The sequence below is a fragment of the Setaria viridis genome, chromosome 5 (genome assembly GCF_005286985.2).
Source record: "Setaria viridis chromosome 5, Setaria_viridis_v4.0, whole genome shotgun sequence".
Classification (NCBI taxonomy): domain Eukaryota; kingdom Viridiplantae; phylum Streptophyta; class Magnoliopsida; order Poales; family Poaceae; genus Setaria; species Setaria viridis.
Window position 1 is genome coordinate 5,036,233 of NC_048267.2, and position 21,648 is coordinate 5,057,880.

Below are 21,648 nucleotides of genomic sequence, written 5' to 3' on the forward strand. Positions count from 1 at the left end.
GGGGAACTTTGGGCGTGTTTGTTCGTGGCCAAAAAGATTGTCACGCCATCGCTTAAGCGCGTCACGGCTTTCCTAGGTGGTTGTTTTGGTTTTTAGCCACAGTTATAGCTTAACCATAATTCTGATCCGCCTGTCACGAATGCAAGGTTTGACAGAGTGATGTAGCAGTATTTGGTCATGAAGACGTGAACCAAACATGCCATTCGTCCTTTTTCCTCTTCCTTTTCTTCTTATTACTGCTTTGTTCGTTTCTCTTAATCTGAAATTCGAGCATGGGTTAGTAGTGAGCATTGTGCAAATATTAATAACCCCATATCTCTTTCTATTGCACGTCCATTAGTACCAATATGTTCCTAATATATTCCCTTTCTTCACAAGTGCTATAAATTCAATGTTTTGCCGTACATATTTGCTGTGTGCGGTCGCAAAAGTTGGAACGATTTTCCTTTTCTAAGAAAACATAGGAGTATTTTAAAATAGTATAGCACCTAATTGACCAGGGAGGGGATAACATTAACTGAGCTCACATTTTCAGTCAACTAGTATAAAGTAGTACCGGTCCACTGCTGCGCTTCTAGAAGATTAGGGTCTTGTTTAGTTGCCAAAGTTTGGAGGTGCCAAATTACTGTTACAGCACTGTAGCACATTGTAGCGTTTCGTTTGTATTTGTGAATTATTGTCCAAATATTGACTAATTAGGCTCAAAAGATTCGTCTCGCAAAGTACAACAAAACTGTGCAATTAGTTTTTAATTTCGTCTACATTTAGTACTCCATGCATGTACCGCAAGTTTGATGTGATGGGAATCTTCTTTTTGCACAGTGTCAAAGTTGGGAGTTGGGGGTGAAGTAAACAAGGGCTAGAAGCAATTAACGTGAGTAGTAGCCGGATAACTAGTCCACGTGCCTACCGCGACCTAGCCTAATCTCTGCGTCTAAAGCCTAAACATTAGACGCGGCTGTCAAGATTGACTCAAGTCAAGGATTCTTAATTAAACTCACGCGATCCTTTTTCTGGTGGGAGTTTGGATGGAATAGTAATGCGCGTGGCTAAAAATAACTAGTTCCTGGATAGCTGGGCGGAATTATAAAAAGTTCCCTGAGGAATTTCAGAAGTGTTTTATTATTTTTCAGAAGTAGAAGTGCTATTCACGTTGGGCAGGAAACAACAACAGTATAATTCAACGAAAACTCAGTTCTATTGTGTGTGGTGTTGCCGTTTGTTGGAGATACATGATGGGAGTAGGGTGAAGTGATCGGTCAGCCGTGCGCGTGGACGACGCCATTGGCGACGTCAACGTCAGCTCCCCCAGCTCCCTGCCTCGCCCCGGCCCCGGCTCCCTGCGCCGCGGCAGCGTCTCCTTCTCCCCATTATTTGCTTGTCTCTGTTAGGATGGCACGCTCAGTTTGTTGGAGCTTTGCCAGGTCTCTCGCTCCCACACCGTTGCATCGTGAGGTGGAGCAAGCTCTACACGACATTCTGGTGCGCATGGTTGTAGGTGGTGCGGGACCTCGTCGTCACGGCGGAATGGCCGAACCATGTTTGCTTGTAGTCACAAATAAAAGGAGTCAATCAATACAGAAAATTGTTGCCGGCTTTACTCAGCACAAAAAGCTACTTGAGTCCAAGTGTTCGCGTGTGTTTCTGTTTCTTCGTCAAGAAACAGCCGTTCCGGCCAACATTTGGTATTCAGAGCTTCGTTCGATCCTAGGCGGGGCAATGTCTCGTACGCCTCCAAGGCGAGGCAGCACACCACCAAGTCGGCGTGGCCGCTCGCCATCACCAACATCGAGACGACACGGGCGAGGCCATGGGCATATGCAGTGGGAGCTTCCCGTCGTGGTACATCGCACGGTGAAGGAAATGTCGGCTTCAGTTCAGTATTCGATGCTCACGAAGACAAATTACCCGGAGTGGGTAACGCTGATGCGGATCAACCTACAGGCGCAAGGCCTGTGGACCGCGATCAAGCTCGGCGGCGACGTCGAGTACAACGAAGATCAGCTGGCACTAGTTGCGATTGCTCGCTCAGTGCCGCTGGAGATGGTGACCACGATCGGCAGCAAGGACACCACGCAGGAGGTGTGGGGAGCTATGAAAGTCATGAGGGTTGGCATCGAGCGCGTGCGCGTGGCGAACGCACAGATGTTGCGGCGCGACTTCAACAACATCGCCTCCGCCTTCAAGGAAGGCGAGAACATGGACGAGTTCTCGATGCGGATCGCCGGCCTCACCAACAACCTGCGTCTGCTTGGAGATGAGATCGACGATGTTGAAGTTGTCCGAAAGCTCCTCCAGGTGGTCCCTGACCGGTTCATGCAGGTCGCAATTTCCATTGAGACTTTACTCGATGTCGAGGAACTATCCATCGAGGAGGTGATCAGCTGCCTCCGGGCCATGGAGCATAGACTGGAGGCACGGGCGGTGGCTGCAAAGATGGGCTCCCATCTCCTTCTCTCATCCAAGGAAGAGGAGCTCATCCGCCGTCTACGCAAGCGTGACAAGGAGGGCTCGCGCGACGGCAACATTGGCGACGGCGGCAGCGGGACGAGTGGCGTCTCGGCACCACCACGACACAGCACGCATCCGCCCAAGCGCTTCACCAACACGCGCAGAGGCGATGGTGGGAGCAAGCCCGTTGACAAAGACGAGTGCAAGTACTGCGGCAAAACCAGACATTGGAAACGGGAGTGCCTCAAGAGAAAGAAAGACCTGGCTGCCTCCGAGGCGCTGCTAGCGGAGGAAGGGGGCGTCAACGACGAACCGTCCCCACAGAGTGACGACGACGAGCTGGCACTCTTGATGGCTAGGTTGCGGCAATCTTGCCGGGATCCGGGTGCGTCCTAGATCGTGGGGTTCCAGCGTGCGTCGGAGGCTAAGTCTTCCTCAATGAGGAGTAAGCCACGGTACAACTCAGCGACTCCGATCTCTACACCAACGACAATGACACTAGCGTGTGGTACCTCGACACAGGCACGTCGAACCACATGACAGGAAATGGCGCGGCCTTCTCTGGGCTCGACCGCAGCGCCACCGGGACTATCAAATTTGGTGACGGATCGGTCGTGGACATCGTCAGACGTGGCTCGATCCTCTTCACGGTGCGGCAAGGTTGTCATCGCGTGCTCATGGACATCTACTACATACCATGTCTCCGCAGCAACATAATCAGCTTGGGACAACTCGATGAGTTTGGCTGCCAGATCTTGATTGAAGATGGAGTGATGCGGGTGCGTGATCCGCAAAAGGAGCTTCTCGCCAAGGTACGCCGGTCGACAAATTATCTCTACAAGATCACGCTCACCCTCACAAAACCCATCTCGCTACTGGCGCACTCCGACGATGACGCATGGTGCTGGCATGAGCGGTTCAGCCACCTCGGCTTCGACGCGCTCCGGAAGCTCGGCCGTGGCGGGCTAGTGCGAGGCATGCCGCAGCTGGATCATGTTGACCACCTGTGCGATGCGTGCTTGGCCGGCAAGCAGCAGTGTGCGCTATTTCCCCTAAAGGCCAAGTACCACGCGAAGGAGCGGCTTGACCTGGTGCACGGTTACTTGTGTAGCCCAGTCACCCTAGTGACACACGGCGGAAGGCGCTACTTTCTTCTCCTCGTCGATGACGCGAGCCGCTTTATGTGGCTCGACTGCTATCAGGCAAGGACGAGGCGGCGGAGGCGATCAAGAAGTTCCAGGCAGGCGTTAAGGTGGAGATCGGGCGCAAGCTACGAGCGCTCTGTACTGATCAAGGTGGTGAATTCACCTCAGTCACCTTCGGCGAGTACTATGCTCAAAAGGGAGTTCATTGTCAACTCACGGCGCCATATTCTCCCAAGCAGAGTGGTGTCATCGAGCGGAGGAACAAAACTATGATGGCCATGGCGCGCTGTATGCTCAAGGCGAGGTCGATGCCGAGCACGTTCTGGGGGAAGGTGGTGAGCACTGCTATTTTCATCCTGACCAGGTCACCGACAAAAGCTCTGCAGGGGACTACACTGTATGAGGTGTGGCACGGCATGAAGCCTGCGGTTCACTTCATGCGCACATTTGGGTGCATTGCGCATGTCAAGGTGACTCGTCCACACGCCAAGAAGTTGGATGACAGGAGCATCAAGATGGTGTTCGTGGGGGTATGAGCCGGGCTCAAAAGGCTACCGTGTCTTTGATCCTGTGAGCGGCCGGCTACACATCACCCGCGAAGAAGTGTTCAATGAGGCCAAAGGGTGGAATTGGGCTGACTTCGGCAAGCACTCGTCTCCTAAGACTTTCATCGTTAAGTACACCGTGAACGTTCTCTCAGGCGGCAATGAGCCGGAGGCGCCTGTATCCCCTGCGGACTCCCAAGAAGTTGTACTAGATGTGGAGGAGCCAAGTACTCCGGCGGCAGGCACTCAGGGGCACAATGTCGAGCACATCAAGTTTGCCATGCCATCGTCTTACATACCATCTAGGATGGACCTGGATGATGAAGGTACGCCACGCCAGTACCGCACGGTGCGGATTGCATCGACACTTCTGAGCCGCTGGAGCTCAACCCCAACAAGCTGCTCCTTGCGGCGTCCGAGGAGCCAACCACGTTCGAGGAGGCAAACACGGACCTAGTGTGGCGAGCAGCAATGCAATAGGAGCTGGCGGCCATCGTCAACAACGGGACATGGAGCTTGGTGGACCTTCCTGCCGGTCACTGCCCGATCGGTCTGAAATGGGTGTTTAAGCTCAAGAAGGATCCGAGCGGGGCGGTGATCCGTCACAAATCACGGCTCGTGGCGAAGGGATACGTACAGCATGCCGGGGTCGACTTCGATGAGGTGTTTTCCCCAGTGGCAAGGCTTGACTCAGTGCGCGCACTGGTGGCTGTCGCAGCACATGAGGGGTGGGCAGTTCATCACGTTGACGTTAAAAATGCATTCCTTAATGGAGACCTCCCCGAGGAAGTCTACGTCACACAACCTCCGGGGTTCGCTGTTACAGGGCGCGAGCGGCAAGTGTTGAGGCTGAGCAAGGCACTATACGGCCTTCGGCAGGTGCCTCGAGCTTGGAACGCAAAGCTGGACTGCACTATGGCGGCTCTTGGCTTCAGCAAATGCACCAAGGAACATGGCGTGTATACGCGTGGCGAGGGACAGAAGAGGGTGGTACTAGGCGTGTACGTTGATGACTTAATCATCACTGGCACTGATCAGGGAGAGGTCAACACATTCAAGGAGGAGATGAAGGAGACATTCAAGATGAGTGATCTCGGGTGCCTAAGATACTATTTGGGCATCGAGGTCAACCAACAACCGGGGTGGATCACGTTGTCGCAGGCGGCGTACGCGGCCAAGCTTCTGGAAAAGTTCGGCATGACAAGCTGCAACAACGTGCAAGTTCCGATGGAGAATTGCCTGAAACTGAGTAAGATCAGCACAACTCCTCCTGTTGATGCATCATGGTACTGCAGCATTGTGGGGAGCCTACAATACTTGGTTCATACCCGGCCAGACATTGCCTCCTCTATTGGGTACGTGAGCCGGTTCATGGAGAAACCAACGACAGAGCATCTGAGCGCCGTCAAGCACATACTTCGGTACATTGCGGGCACGCTGCACTACGGCTTGAGCTTCACTAAAGGCAATGGTGAGATTGAGCTAAAGGGATACAGTGATGCGGACATGGCCGGGGATGTGGACGATTGGAAGAGCACAACTGACGTTATGTTCTGCCTTGGGAACGCACCCGTAACCTAGCAGTCTCAAAAGCAGCCGGTAGTGGCGCTGTCGTCGTGTGAGGTGGAGTACATCGCAGCATCTTCAACAGCTTGCCAGGGCATCTGGCTTGGGTGTCTACTCGGACGTTTCTACGGGAAGGCGGCAAGCGTCGCCACCATCTTCATCGACAATCAATCTACCATTCAGTTGTGCAAGAATCCGGTCTTCCATGGCCGGAGAAAGCACATCGCAACGCGGTTTCACTTCATCAAGGAGCGCGTTGAGGGCGGTGAGGTCATCGCCCATAAAATCCATACTGACGATCAACTGGCGGACATCCTTACTAAACCACTTGGCCGGGTCAGATTTCTGCACCTGCGCTCGAAGATCGGCATCGTCAACGTCAAAACAACTAGATTAGGGGGAGTAATGTTAGTTAATATAGTTAGTTTTCTTTTCCCATTATTTTCTTGAGTCTGTTAGGATGGCACGCTCAGATTGTTGGAGCTTTGCCGGGTCTCTCTCTCCCACCGTGCTGCGTCGTGAGGTGGAGCGAGCTCTGCGCGATGTTCTGGTGCGCGTAGTTGTAGGTGGTGCGGGACCTTGTTGTCATGGCGGAATGGCCGGACCACGTTTGCTTGTAGTCACAAATAAAAGGAGTCAATCAATACAAAAAATCGCTAATGGCTTTACACAGCACAAAAAGCTACTTGAGTCCAAGTGTTCGCGTGTGTTTCTATTTCTTCGTCAGGCAACGAAAGGAACAGCCGTTCCGGCCAACACTCCAACCCCCCGGTGGCGTTCCCGAGTTCACAGCCAATGCCGATGGCGATGAGGAGGAGTTTCACGCTCACCATCTTCCTCCCTGATTTGCTCTTGCTTGCTTGTCGCTGGTTTTCGATCGCTGATGGCTACTTCTGCCTGGAAAACTCAGCATTCATCCTGAGGTTCAGTACCGGTTGCATTTTGACCCGGTACTAATATGAGTATTAGTATCGGGCGTAACGGCTAGTCCCCGAGGACCCCTCGTGACCCCCTTTAGGACTGGGTGAAGGCTTCACCCAGTACTAAAGGGGTGAAGCCTCCAACCGGTACTAATGTCCCTGAGGGCCTTTAGTACCGAGTGAATGTTTCACCTGGTACTAATGCGTGACCTTGGGTGAAGCCTCCAACCGGTACTAATGTGCATGAGGGCCTTTAGTACCGGGTGAAGGCTTCACCCGGTACTAATGTGTGACCTTAAGTACCGGGTGAAGCCTCCACTCGGTACTAAAGGGATACCTCCCCTCACGCGTCAGCCCCTTTCTCTCTCATCCCCCTCCCCACACGTACTTATCCACTCGTCCCCCTCATCCGGCCTCTCACCCGCACCTCTCTCTCTTCTTCTCCCCTCGCCACCCCTCTCCTCCCCCTTCGCTCGCCCCTCACCTCTTACATGTGGCGAGGAGCGGCGATAGGGCAAGAAGCGGCGGAGGCAAGAAGGGAGGGCGCGGCGAGGCGGCGGAGCGTCGATAGGGCATGGCAGAGCAAGGAGCGGCGGCGGAGCTCCGACAGGCGTGGCGGAGCAAGGAGCGCGTGGATCTTGGAGTAGCGGCCACCTCTCCCTTAAATCTAGTGGCGGTGGCAACCGGCGGGCTGAGGAGCGGCAGCGGCGGCAACCGACGGCGGTGGCTGAGTAGCATAAGTACGCCGCCTCCCTCCCTCTCTACCATGCTCGCAGATCAAGCGAGTCCAATCAATGATATATGAGATCCATGGAGAGACTTTTGATGTTGAACTTGCTCCCTCCCCCTCTCTACTTGACAGTAGTTTGCACACATGACGCGTACACCACGGCTCAAACATCTGCAAATCCTGGGTTTCATAAACGTCCAGGTTAAGGGGAGGTGGAGACCGGAGAAGATCGGTTATATAGCGCCTAGTTGATTATTCCCTTCATTTTTCTTTATAAGGCGCACACGCATATTAAGATTCAAGCTTTACAATTTTTGACCAATAATTTAATTATCATTTTTCTTATTTTTATAATGTAAACTTTATATGGTTGGATTCATAATTAAATATACTCTACAATAATCATAAGTTTATAACCATGATAAGATAAATGAATGGTTAAAGTGTAATTTGTAATCTTTATAACCATGATAAGATAAATGGATGGTTAAAGTGTAATTTGTAAGATCGTGTTATGCGTAACATGCCTTATAAGTTATAAACATAAATGGATGGAGTATTACTTAAGCTATCTGCGGCTCGGATTAATTATATTGATTAGGACTATATGAATATGAGTATGCAACTGTTAACCTGTTGCATGCTGTGAACAGCAACGGCTAGATTTTCCTCCCTTCCAACGACAGGACAGTATACAAATCATGTATGGATCCAGTAGGTAATATAAATCACCATGTGTTGCTTGTGGCACGTAAACTTCGACGAAGCGAGCGAATTACGAGACCAGGTTGCTGTTATTTTTGGGTGCGCAGTGGCAGGACCTTGTCTTCTTCGCGTTATTTTTCCAGGACTTTTGAACACTGTGCACCTTGCTCCAAACCCCGATGCAGAGCAACGTGGTCGTACGAGATTATCACCCAAACAAACCCTTAATCTGTACGAACAATTTATTAAATTTTGCATTCGTTATCTAAAAACACTTTGCATTGGACCTGTTTGAATAACGAGACCTTATCACATCGGATGTTTCATACTAATTAGAAATATTAAATATGAACTAATTATAAAACTAATTGCACAAATGGAGGTTAATTTGCCAGACGAATCTATTAAGTCCAATTAGTCTATGATTTGACAATGTGGTGCTACAGTAACCATTTGCTAATGATGAATTAATTAGGCTTAATAGATTTATCTCGTGAATGAGTCTAGGACTTACGCAATTAATTTTATAATTAATTAATATTTAGTCCTTCTAATTAGCATCTGAATTTCGATGTGACAGACTAAATTTTAGCACAAGGATCAATCACGCTCTAAACGTGTCCATAAGTACGCACCAAGCTCAAGCTTAGGTACGTTGCTCATTAGCTGTGCGTGTGCGCGTGTCCTTTCACTGCTGCAGGTGAAGAGGTAGTCCGTAGTCAGTGGTCACTCAGAGCATCTGAGCTGAGCAATGGGGGTCCCAGCAGCTGGTGGAAGCTGCAGTGCGGTCGTTGCGACGACCACTGCCGCCGTGTTCCTGCTGCTGCTGCTGCTGTGCGGCTGCGGGGCACCAGCGGCAATGGCGGCGCCCGGCGGCGGCGGAGGAGGGGAGCAGCAGTACGATGGCGGCGCCAGGTACAAGGACCCGAGGCAGCCGCTGAACCGGCGGATCGAGGACCTGCTGGCCCGGATGACGCTGGCCGAGAAGATCGGCCAGATGTCGCAGATCGAGCGCGAGAACGCCACCGCCGACGTCGTCCGCGGCTACTTCGTAGGTAAGCACGCACGCATGAACTGGCTGAACAGCTAGCAGCGGTGGCCGGCTGAGAGCGATAGCGAGTGAGCTGGCGCGTGTGTCCGCAGGGAGCGTGCTCAGCGGCGGAGGCAGCGTGCCGGCGCCCCAGGCTCCGGCGGAGGCGTGGGTCGAGATGGTCAACGAGATGCAGCGGGCGGCCATGTCCACGCGCCTCGGGATCCCCATGCTCTACGGCATCGACGCCGTCCACGGCCACGGCAACGTCTACAAGGCCACCGTCTTCCCGCACAACGTCGGCCTTGGCTGCACCAGGTGATGCCCCCGCCGGTTCCGTTTTCTTGCTATACTACCATTTTGCTAACCTTTAAACATTACACTAGCGTTAATCTGGCCATTTTTGTGTGCGAATACAGTCCTTGCGGTCACAACATAATTTAATAGAATCTATGTAGCCATTTTAAACTCTAAAAATTGAATGCCAATCTCAGTAGAGTTTCATAGAAGTTTCTTTAGCATTGAATTATACGATACATCAGCAATTTTGTTGATTTATTAGTAAGGTTATTTTTGTTGGAGTATAAGTGAATTGCACATGTTTCCTCGTCAGCTTAAGCTTTTGTGTTGAATTGGTTGGTGCATACAACTCAATATGATATCAGGATCAGAGATCTCGAGTTCGAAATCCTGACGGACGCAATTAAATAAAATAATTACAGCCCACTATAATTTTCACGTACATGTCTAAGGGAGCCTGCACTGAGATTGCCCTTAACCACTACCATATTTATATAGCTGTCAAGATTTGAAATCATGAAAGATAATATTCAATTCAGAAATGATTTTCTTTTGCGAGGCAATTCAAAAATGATTTCATATAAGTACATTCTAATTCATTACAAAGAAGCTAGCTTTGCCCGGCCCAATTTGTGCTGTTTAAGATCCAGGGATTCCCAATGGCCCACATCTCAATGCTTTGAGTCAAGGAGAGTTGACCTTTTATCTGGCTGCATTGGTGTTGTTACCACTACTCAGAAAAGGATTATCGTATGGTACTTGATAGTACACTTAAAAGAAAAAATATTGGCGACAGTACCTGTGAATGCTCCACTGTGGCACTGTATGTCATTTTAGTTGTCTAAGTTATATTTTTCTAACTTTGATCATTATGGTCAAAGTATGGGAAGTTTGACTTGATGGTCAGAGTTTGAGAAGTTACAAAACTAAAACGATTTACATTTTACATCAGAAGGAGTATTTATGAAAATCTCGACTGATTACTGCTAGTCTTGGATGAAATTATGGCGATATTTGATCCTAAACTTTGAATTTACATGGATCAGAGACCCAGAGCTAGTAAAGAAGATTGGAGCAGCAACTGCACTAGAGGTCAGGGCCACCGGAATCCCCTACGTCTTTGCTCCATGCGTTGCGGTACGTACCCAGTCATCTCAAATGCAAATTAGCCAAGGTGTACATCATATGAACAAGCACAACAATGATCTTTTTAATCCAAAAAAAGAACACAACATAAACGATCTCTTGCCTGTATCGTCCTACGGACAGGTCTGCAGGGACCCAAGGTGGGGCCGGTGCTACGAGAGCTACAGCGAGGACCCCAGGGTGGTGCAGCAGATGACGTCGTCCATCATCCCCGGGCTGCAGGGCGAGATCCCGGCGAACGGCCGCCGGGGCGCCCCCTTCGTCGCCGGGCAGCGCAACGTGGCGGCGTGCTCCAAGCACTACGTCGGCGACGGCGGCACGACCAGGGGCATCAACGAGAACAACACGGCGGCCTCCTTCCACGAGCTGCTCGGCGTCCACATGCCGCCCTACTACAGCGCCGTCATCCAGGGCGTCTCCACCGTGATGGTCTCGTTCTCCAGCTGGAACGGGGTCAAGATGCACGCCAACCACTTCCTCGTCACCGACTTCCTCAAGAACAGGCTTCGGTTCAGGGTTCGTTCAAATTTTTATTCTCCAACGATGGTTTAAAATTTAAATACATAATAAGAGAGATTTTAGAGTGTTAGGAAAAAATGAGAGGCATTCATCCTGAGAAATCGAACGGTGGAAACAAAGTAAGTACCATGAAATACCTAAAGAGAAGTACTAATTTGGTGGAACTCAGTATAAAAATGGTGGGACCAACAATCAATTCAATTTATTTTTTAGTAATTTAAAAATTAAAGCACAAGTACCTCCAAAAGAGCTCAAATAATATATACACATCTTTGTGAAATTGTAAATCCAATCAATTTCCAGAAAAATGTTTTGCACTCAGTGAAGTATTCCATCTTATCTTTCAGGGTTTTGTAATATCGGATTGGCGAGGACTCGACAAGATGACGAGCCCTGAACATGATGACTACATTACGTCCGTCAAGCTGGGGATCCTCGCCGCCATCGACATGGTAATTAGAATTGCAAAGTCTGCCCTCATCATTCCAAAATAGAGTTGATTAATCAAGATAATCATATGCTTCATTCATGAGAGATTAACTAAGGCTCACTTGTGCTTCAGGTCATGATCCCGTACACTTACACCGAGTTCATCGACGACCTGACGGCGCTGGTGCGGAACGGCACCATTCCCATGAGCCGGATCGACGACGCCGTCCGCCGGATCCTCCGCGTCAAGTTCACCATGGGCCTCTTCGAGGACCCCTACGGCGACCCCAGCCTCGCCGGCGAGCTGGGGAAGCCGGAGCACCGCGAGCTGGCGCGGGAGGCCGTGCGCAGGTCCCTCGTCCTCCTCAAGAACGGCAAGCCCGGCCAGAAGCCGCTGCTGCCGCTGCCCAAGAAGGCCGGCCGCATCCTGGTCGCCGGCAGCCACGCCGACAACCTCGGCTACCAGTGCGGCGGCTGGACCATCACCTGGCAGGGCCTCGGCGGCAACAACCTCACTGCCGGGACCACGATCCTCAACGGCATCAAGCGCGCCGTGCAGGACCACGGCACGGAGGTGGTCTACTCCGAGAGCCCCGACGCCGGCTTCGTCCAGCGGAACAAGGGCCGGTTCGACTACGCCGTCGTCGTCGTCGGCGAGCCGCCGTACGCCGAGTCGTTCGGCGACAACCTCAACCTGACGATCCCTGAGCCGGGGCCCAGCGTGATCCGGGTCGTGTGCGGCGGCGGCATCAGGTGCGCCGTGGTCCTCGTGTCCGGGCGGCCGCTGGCGGTGGAGCCGTACGTGGGCGCCGTGGACGCGCTGGTGGCGGCGTGGCTGCCGGGGACGGAGGGGGAGGGGGTCAGCGACGTGCTGTTCGGCGACTACGGGTTCACCGGGAAGCTGGCGAGGACGTGGTTCCGGTCGGTGGAGCAGCTGCCCATGAACGTCGGCGACGCGCGCTACGATCCCCTGTTCCCGTTCGGGTTCGGGCTCGGGCTCGAGACGCAGCCGTCAACTGCTTGACTAGCTTGGTGGGGTCGGTTTGTTGCTAGGTGAACACGAGCTCGTCACATGCTAAACTGGAAACAGTATCTGGTTAATTGCATCTTGATGACGGAAAATGTACGATTTGAAGACAACTGTTTTATCTAGTTTATTTCTAAATTAATAATCAAATAGAAAATTGCTAATTTATCCAACACCCAATACCCTGTTGGGGTTGTGCCGTGTACTAGGCTAGAAACCCCCTATATGTGTAAAAGAGATTTAAAATGGGATTTAAGGGCTTGTTTGTAAGAGTTAAGGACCAAGTTGTAACATCCAGGAGCCTTGTTGTGATAGCCTAGGGATCTTAATGTAATTTTCGACTCCACCGATGGAAAAAAGTATAAACGATCTCCTCTCCTCCCTATAAATAGGACCAGGCGGGGAGAGGAGAGGGGATTAATGACCATTTGCTTATTCAGTCGCTTGTCTCACTTGGTTCTCACTCTCCCAATCCGAAGCTAAGTAAGGTCATTGTTCATTTTGTGTTGCGGTCTAGCTTCTCCCGAGGCCAGAGTCCAACATTGGCGCCCACCGTGTTTTAGCACGAAGTAAAATTCATGATCACCATGAGAGAGAAAGAAATTATAAGCAGTCCAAGCAAAGCTGACAGTCCAGTTTGTATTTTGCCCAAAGCTGCCCCGATCTCCCAAAGTGCCTGAAGCCGGCAACCTCTCCCGAACAACCCAGCGAAGCTAACAAGAACAAACAAGAACAGCCGAACCAGCTAGCACTGACCGAAGCTATTTGTCAACTGCTTGCAACCTCGCGAGAAGGGCCATGCAGTTCGGCCTGCCCGAGGTCACGTGTTGGTCCAGTACCCGTCAATTGCACTCCCGAGGCCACAAGCACCTTCGCATGCAACTGCATGTCACCGCACCATCTGCAAGCACCGCATCGGTCCTGCCTTCGCATGCAACAGCAGACACCAGGTGCATGCAATGGGCATGCAACAAACGCACCGCACTGCAACCATGCATGTGCATCCCCGAAGCTAATTCATCTCAAGAATTATGTGAACGTGAAAGCTCCCTTTGTGTATATGATGCAAACAATAATAAAATGTTCGAGAATCTTACTGCTGCAAACTCCACCGGCACCGTCACCACCTTACCGCACCCGAGCATTTTGCATCCCCCAAGCTAGCTACCCACCAAAACTGCCAGACCTTCGCAGCACCAACCGTCGAAAGCCAAGAAACTCGCATGCATGGCACCGAAGTAGCCTTTAAGATAGCACTCTCTCCATGCTACTAAAACCAAGCTAACCTCGCAGCTCACAGAAGCTAAGCTGCTGAAACCTCGCCTGTGGTGGCGCCGAGGCGGGATCGCACGCGTCACAGCGTAACATCGCTACGTTCGTTCCGACTCGTCATCACTAATTGAGCTGCGACAACCTGCGGAGGACAAGAAAAGCCATGCGCCGCCACCACATTTGCTAAGCCAGGAACCTCGCAGCACAGCAGCAGCACCCGAGGTTGCCAAGATCGAACCGCCCCGCAGCAAGAGCCCTCGCAGGCATGGCACCGAAGTCACCAGGAGATCTGGCCCTAGCAGCGAAGCTGGGATGAAACATGCAGGCAAGCACATGCATGCAGGCAGCCCAAGTAGCCAAGAGAGGAAGACACATGCTCGCAGCCACCGAAGGTAATAAGAGCTGGATGGAAATTACGAAATCACAATCAACCAAGATGGTCCCAATACCGCTACACTACGGTTAGCTGCATTTAGATAAAATAGTGAGTAATGATCAGCATTTCGTTTATGTGATGACTCCTGTCTCCCTGCATCACTGCTGCACGCACCACAACAAATAGTTTCACAGTCAGCTCAATAAACCACGAGAACAGATCAACAGCCAGCAAGTACGTTACACGAACTGAAAATGATACCTTTCAGAATCGCTGCCGCAGGAAGGGAGCACCAGAGCTCTTCCTCGTGCTTTTCCATTCCACCACCGCCAGCTGCATCACTAGAGCCGATACCGGAACAGAGCATTCATCGTGGCCATGGCCGCGTACGCATAGTACGAGGTATGGCATGACAAGGGGAGCGTCCCCGGTGCCTTGTACGGCACCGCCGCCCCCGCCGCAGCTGCCACTGCCGCCGCCGTCATGTGCTGCTGCGCGAACTGAAGTAAAGGGTCTCAACAAGCGAAGCTGCTAGATGAGCGTCGTCACCAGCAGGAACCTCGCAAGTCAAGCACATCCTCAAGCTGACAACTATTCTAAGGCAAGCAAAACTACTGCGTCGGTTTCGGCTCAAGCCACGAAGCTACACCACTTGCTTACATGTGGCTGCAGTATACAATTGCGGACAACTATGGCATGGAAGCTCACCAAGCTGCAGCAGCTCGACCTCGCCGGGAACATCAACCTCAACGGCACCTAAGCCACCCTCGTAACCTCCCAAGGCCGCTCGTAGCAAGAGCGACCTCGACGGCAAACTCGAACCTCGGCGTAACCTCGAGTTCATCGCTCCGCGGCAAGTATCCTCACAACAAGCACCACCTCGCAGCAAGAGCCTCGCGCAGCAGCAACCCTCGAGCAAGAGCTTCACAGCAACAACTGAGAGCAAAGTTGTTACGGCAGCACTACAAGGTTACCAGACTCCAAGTTGCGGAACCCTCGCATGTCAAGCGTGATCCTCCTCGAGAGCTTCGGCCAGGAACGCATGCAAGCACGCAAGCGCGACCCTCCCCAGTGTCTTTCAACCATCGAAGCAAACCGCGAGGCCAGGCAGCATGCAAGCACATGCACGTCAAAGGAAGCCGAAGCCAAGAGCTACAAACAATGCATGCAAACACCGAAGCAACAGGCCTCGCCAGCTTCCGTCCCCGAAGCTCTGGAGTATGGAATCATGAGTATGAAATAAAGTTCACGATCAGGCGCATGCAGCCTCGCGAGGCCCGAGTGCCATGCAATTCAGTCAGAATTTTCCAGACACACGCGAAGCTATAGGACAACCTCGCAAATCAAGCTGTGCTCCAACGAACCTCGCGTAGTGACAACTTGCCTAACACATACACCCTCAATCGATGATCATTAAACTCGGAACTCTGCACTGTCCATTGGGTGAACGTTACACGTGATAACCAGCTAAGACTTAAACCTTTTGTTTGCTTTCTTAGATATCATTGTTTCTTCGTGCCAGATTTGTATAACATGACTTTTGCAATGTTATCTCCCATGTTTAATGAATCCTAGCTTCGGGTGAAACTTAGAAATTTTTTCTCTCACTAACTTGTAGGACTTAACCAATGCAACTCAACTCTAGTAAGCATGTGACTATTTGCACTACTTTTACATGTGGCTATCTAACCTATGTCAGCATATCACAAGTTCATTTTCATTGAATGTCTTATGCCCTTTGAGACTAAGTTCAAACTGACAGTCGAAGCAACCAAGAGTTGCGATATCGACTAGAGCTTGACACTTGAAGTAAGTCCACAAAAGCTTGAACACGAGCAAACTTTTATCAACTTATCTGTTTACTTGTATTGTTACTATAATATGGACTCTAGTCATGCAAGTTACAACTCATATATTGAAATCTCCTTTCTCTAACATGCAGCTCCTCACAATTGTAAGTAGCTCGCCAGTTAGGATAACCACTGTATACCTATGCACGCACATACAAACATTTCATTCATATGCATCAAAGCATGCATCGAATCATCACAATGCACGGACGCATTACTTTTATGCATGAATCGCGTCAACAACAAGTTGCGTAATCTCGCGTGAGTACGCGGAGGAGAGTATGATGATCAAATGCAATAACAAGTTGCGTAACCTCGCGTGAGTACAAGGAGGAGAGTATGATGATCAAATGCAACAACAAGTTGCGTAACCTCGCGTGAGTACGAGGAGGAGAGTATGATGATCAAATGCAACAACAAGTTGCGTAACCTCGCGTGAGTACGCGGAGGAGAGTATGATAATTAAGTGCAACAACAAGTTGCGTAACCTCGCGTGAGTTTGCGGAGGAGAGTATGATAATTAAACGCAACGACAAGTTGCGTAACCACACGTCAGTACGCGGAGGAGAGTATGATTTTCCGTGATCAAGTGCAACAACAAGTTGCGTGACCTCGCGCTTTTATGCGGAGGAGAAAGGTGTGGCCTCGCACTTTTCGGCGCACAAATAAGTTGCATAGCCTCGCGTTTCTCACGCGGAGGAAAGATAACGGCTCCGAGAGAGCCCATCAATAATAATATACACTATACTACAGACCAAAGCGCACTATACACGCGCGATTGCACATTTTTCTCCCTCGTTACATTTGTTCACCAAAAGAGTCAACCTTAGTGACCGCAGATGGCACCTAGCGCGAAGCAACCCTCGAACTGGGCATCTTGTTGCGTGACATCAGTAGAAGGGGCTGACGCTTTTGAAAAAATACTAAGTCAAAATACCTTTACGCGCGAGGGAGCCCAGCCTCAGCCAAGCCCGTAGGAGCAGCATATTCATAAAAATATTTAACTACCCTCCTCCCAAGCTCCTCGAACTGGGCATCTTGTTGCGTGACATCAGTAGAAGGGGCTGACGCTTTTGAAAAAATACCAAGTCAAAATACCTTTACGCGCGAGGGAGCCCAGCCTCAGCCAAGCCCGTAGGAGCAGCATATTCATAAAAATATTTAACTACCCTCCTCCCAAGCTCCTCGAACTGGGCATCTTGTTGCGTGACATCAGTAGAAGGGGCTGACGCTTTTGAAAAAATACTAAGTCAAAATACCTTTACGCGCGAGGGAGCCTAGCCTCAGCCAAGCCTGTAGGAGCAGCATATTCATAAAAATATTTAACTACCCTCCTCCCAAGCTCCAAAATTCAAAAATGTCAAAAATCCTCGAGTATGTCCAAGTGACCCCTTAGACTAAGGTGACATTTTTTGAAGCTTCGCTCCCGCTACCTCGCCAAAGGCGGCTTCGGCCTGGCACTCTCCGCTCCCTTGCGAGACCCCGAGGGGGCACGCGCCTGGAACCTCTGCGAAGCAAGAGCCGCCGCAATCCGGTAAGCCCTTATGAAGTTAAACCGAGAGAAACTCCTTTGCAGCAACCTTGCTACCGTCAACTCCGCTTATATGTGAGGTTACTAAGGGCCTGTTTGGCAACCAGCTGTTAAAGTTTAACACCCGTCACATCGGATATTTGGATGCTAATTAGAAGTATTAAACATAGACTAATTATAAAACTAATTGCACAGATGGAGTATAATTCGCGAGACGAATCTATTAAGCCTAATTAGTCCATGATTAGACAATGTGGTGCTACAGTAACCATTTGCTAATGATGGATTAATTAGGCTTAATAGATTTGTCTCGCGAATTAACATAGGGTTCTGCAATTAGTTTTATAATTAGCTCATGTTTAGTTCTCCTAATTAGCATCCGAACATCCGATGTGACACTGTTAAAGTTTAACACCTCGTATCCAAACACCCACTAAGGTGCCGTGGTAAAGTGAAGCCCCGAGGCTGCCAAACTCCCTAAAATGGCCCCAAAGCTGCAAGACTTACCGACACGGCAAGCGCGGACACCACCTGCAAGCCAACTCGTTTGAAGCTGGCGAACCTTCGCGCAACGATAGTACAGACGGGTGACGCAAAGTGCATCAGCAAGCAAACGTGTGTGCATGTACCTTTTACCCTTGAGTGCGTTAACCTTGCATACAAGCACAAGTATTGTTACCCTCGCACGCGTGCAGATCGCAAGCCAATTTGCATTAGTTGCCTCAGCACGCTAGCGAGGCTCCAAAACAAGTAGTGAAAAAGCCTTTATACCGACAAAGGCAAATAAGTAGATGACTGTTCGAAGCTGTGAAGATGTCGCGCCGCATTATCTCCAAGCGAAGTTAAAAGTCAAGATCCGGCGTCAAACCAAACACCACGAACATGCAACCAAGACCATGAAGAGACAAATACCATGCAGACTCTGCCTACCCATACCTGACGCAAGGTTGCAAGCCAGCCTCGCCCACAGCTCAAGCCAACCTCGCTCCCGCCGACTTCGCGGCAACCCCGCATTTGCAAACAAGTTAAGAAGCCCACGAGTTGATCCCTTGCAAGCTCGCGGCCATCGCGGACCTCGATGGATGGCTCAAATTGCCGAAACCAGCTAAGCACCCAAGCCTCGTGAAATGCATGACAACGTACGTTTGCGCACGGCAAGCAAAAAGCTAGCACACTTATAGAAACACCTCGTGCATGCGCGAAAGGCTGCTACCGCTAGAACAATCCGGCTGCCTCTCCCGAAGCTGATAACTGCCTGCCGGCCGAAGCAAGTGTCTAAGGACACCAGGATGCAGCTAACATATATAAGTTAATTAGGATGCAGCTAACATATATAAGTTAATTTGTCACCATTACACGTGAATCCGATTAGCCAACCCGTTATTATTGATGTCCAGGCTACACTATCCTATCTCAAAGGTTTGGGTTTTCCGAAAAGGTCATGACAACAAAGGGGCTCAACCTCGAAATCATCTGGTACATCAGTTGGAAGATCAACCTCGACAATGTATGGGACTTCGCGTCCTCCCGCTACATCAGCTCGAAGGTCTCAACCTCGGCATCACCCTCGAGTTCACCTCCGCTACATCGACTCGAGGGGCTCATCCTCGGCTTCGCCGTCAGCATTGAGATCATCACCAACTTCACGTACAACTCAACTTCGGCCACCGCTACTACACCAACTACTTCCACTACATGCGGGACTTCTCCCGCGAACACCAGCCAAGAGGGGCTGGGGGTGTACTGGAAGACCAGTCCATCCGAGTTGCCGGGTGCCCGCGAGAGAAGGTCCGAAGCTGTGGCGATTACCATTGACGATGACTACTTCGACTACATTAGCTCTTGAAGCGAAGCCCGCTGATCGAGGCTTAGGAGAAAAGCCCTATGCAGATCGAAGCTCATCATTTTTTGGAGGCACAGTGTCTAGAGTCAGCACATGTAAACCCGAAGGTTGACTACCAAGAGCGCTCCTCGAAGGCAGAGAGTTGTAATTGGGCCTCTTTTAACAAGAGCAACTATTAGGTCTTGTTGTGCCGGCCAAGACCGAATAGTTGAGGGGTTACTATTGGGGGTGCGCCTTAGGTGGACTAAGGCTAGAAACCCCCTATGTGTGTAAAAGAGGTCCAAAATGGGGTCTAAGGGCTTGTTTGTAAGGGTTAGGGACCAAGTTGTAACATCTAGGAGTCTTGTTGTGATAGCCTAGGGACCTTAATGTAATTTTCGACCCCACCGATGGAAAAAAGTATAAACGACCTCCTCTCCTCCCTATAAATAGGACCAGGCGGGGAGAGAAGAGGGGGCTGATGACCATTTGTTTATTCGGTCACTGACCTCACTTGGTTCTCACTCTCCCAATCCGAAACTAAGTAAGGTCGTTGTTCATTTTATGTTGCGGTCTAGCTTCTCAGGGCAGAGCCCAGCAGACTCCTGGAGAGTTACAAAATCAACCAGTATAGTTTATACGGTTGCGAGACAGCTAGAGAGGAAGAGTTTGCACACAGCACATGTGGCTGTTGTTGTACTTCTAAAAGCAGGAACAAAGCGTGTACGGTGTATACAGAAATAATTCACCAATCCAAGCCCGGATGCGCCTGTTATTTCAATGTGCCCTATTTACATTATTTTTCATGCATGATGCAGACATAGTGCAATTGTCAAAATCGACCGTCTTGTGTCGCTCCTGCCTTGCATCAGTAAGTATAAATTAGAGTGTATTTTTAGAAAGAAAAAAGAATAATCTCCTGTCTCTTGCGATATACTTCCCCAATTTTACTACTCTGCATAACAAAAATCATGTATTTAGAAAAAAGTTAAAACAACATGCATTTTCAAATGTACGGAGTAAATTAGAGCAGTGCGCGCGTATATAACTGCAGTACACCCGCATGCACAGCACGGGCCGGGTAGGCAAGCGGCGGAATAAAAAACAAACCGTACGTGCAACCACGTGAGATGATTGACAATAATGCGTTGCCAACGCAACAGCTTGAGCTCGGATATGGCACGCCGCCGATGCGCCGCAACATCAGGCTGCCATCTCTCGTAACGTATGCATGGCCGCTACCTGAACTGCTAGAAGCAGTTTGTCCAACTTCTTTTCGTGACGGTTCAGCGGAGGGAAAAATTTTCCCACCTGATCGATCCATTGCAGAGGAAGAAATTACATGCAGAATTGTGCAGTGGCTCCACGGTTGAGGGGATATAAAAGAAGGGAATCCAACATCCGCAGCGTGCACGTAGATGCTCCCCTTGGCGCCTAGAGGTGATCTAACCAACAGGCATTAATTTCTTCCCTTCTTTGTACGGCACCTTAATTTTGCTCAAGTTTCCGCAATTGACACGTGCATGCTCCAACATACAGTATTCTCCACGTGTACGGATTAACATGGAGCACCTCCAAAAGAAAGAGGAAGCGAGAGAGGCGCACAAAATAAGCAACTTTGTATAGCGCGACGTGACCCCCAACATTATTATTTATACATATATACTATTAATTCTTTTCTCTTGCTTTAATTTGCACTACTAGTATCATGATTATTCGAATCAGATCAGGGCTCGATGTGGCTTGGATGAAGAAGCACCATGCACGTTGCGGAACTACTGAGACGTAAGTCCGTGCATGCACAACTAAAGGAGTCATAAAATGTACAGATAGAGCCTTTTGTACACACTGGAATCGTCAAAACGCACGTGCTTGTGTACTGTTCACATTTATTGGGTGACCTAACTCAAGGCTTTTTCTGTTGTTGTGGTAATGTACTGACGGATCATGTTTTTCTTTCCTTTCTGAAAATATTACTATCTACTCTCCTCCGTTTCAAATTATAGATTATTTAAATTTTTTTAAATTCTAGATGTTTGTATACATCTAAACATACACTATATTTAGGTGCATAATAAAAATTATATACTAAAAAAGCTAAAAACAACTTACAATTTGGGACGGAAGAAGTAGTTATCTGGACAAAAAAGAGAAATGCATGCAGTCTCAGCTTAAGAGGTCAGCGACGCACACGTGCCATTATTAGGAATGAAGCCAAAAGCCGGCAAAAGGATGACAACAATATTTAACTAATGTTAAGTTCATTGCACATTTAGATTTAATA

General features: G+C 49.9%; 1 protein-coding gene across 1 annotated transcript; it reads left to right on the forward strand.

Annotated features, from left to right (window-relative positions):
- The first annotated feature begins 8,723 nt into the window (after nt 1–8,723).
- On the forward strand, nt 8,724–12,686 carry LOC117858729 (uncharacterized). The gene is made up of 5 exons (XM_072294197.1): nt 8,724–9,117; nt 9,206–9,410; nt 10,439–11,054; nt 11,405–11,509; nt 11,620–12,686. The coding sequence occupies exons 1-5, from the start codon at nt 8,814–8,816 to the stop codon at nt 12,508–12,510; spliced, it is 2,121 nt and encodes a 706-aa protein (XP_072150298.1). The 5' UTR covers nt 8,724–8,813; the 3' UTR covers nt 12,511–12,686.
- Nucleotides 12,687–21,648: the final 8,962 nt, after the last annotated feature.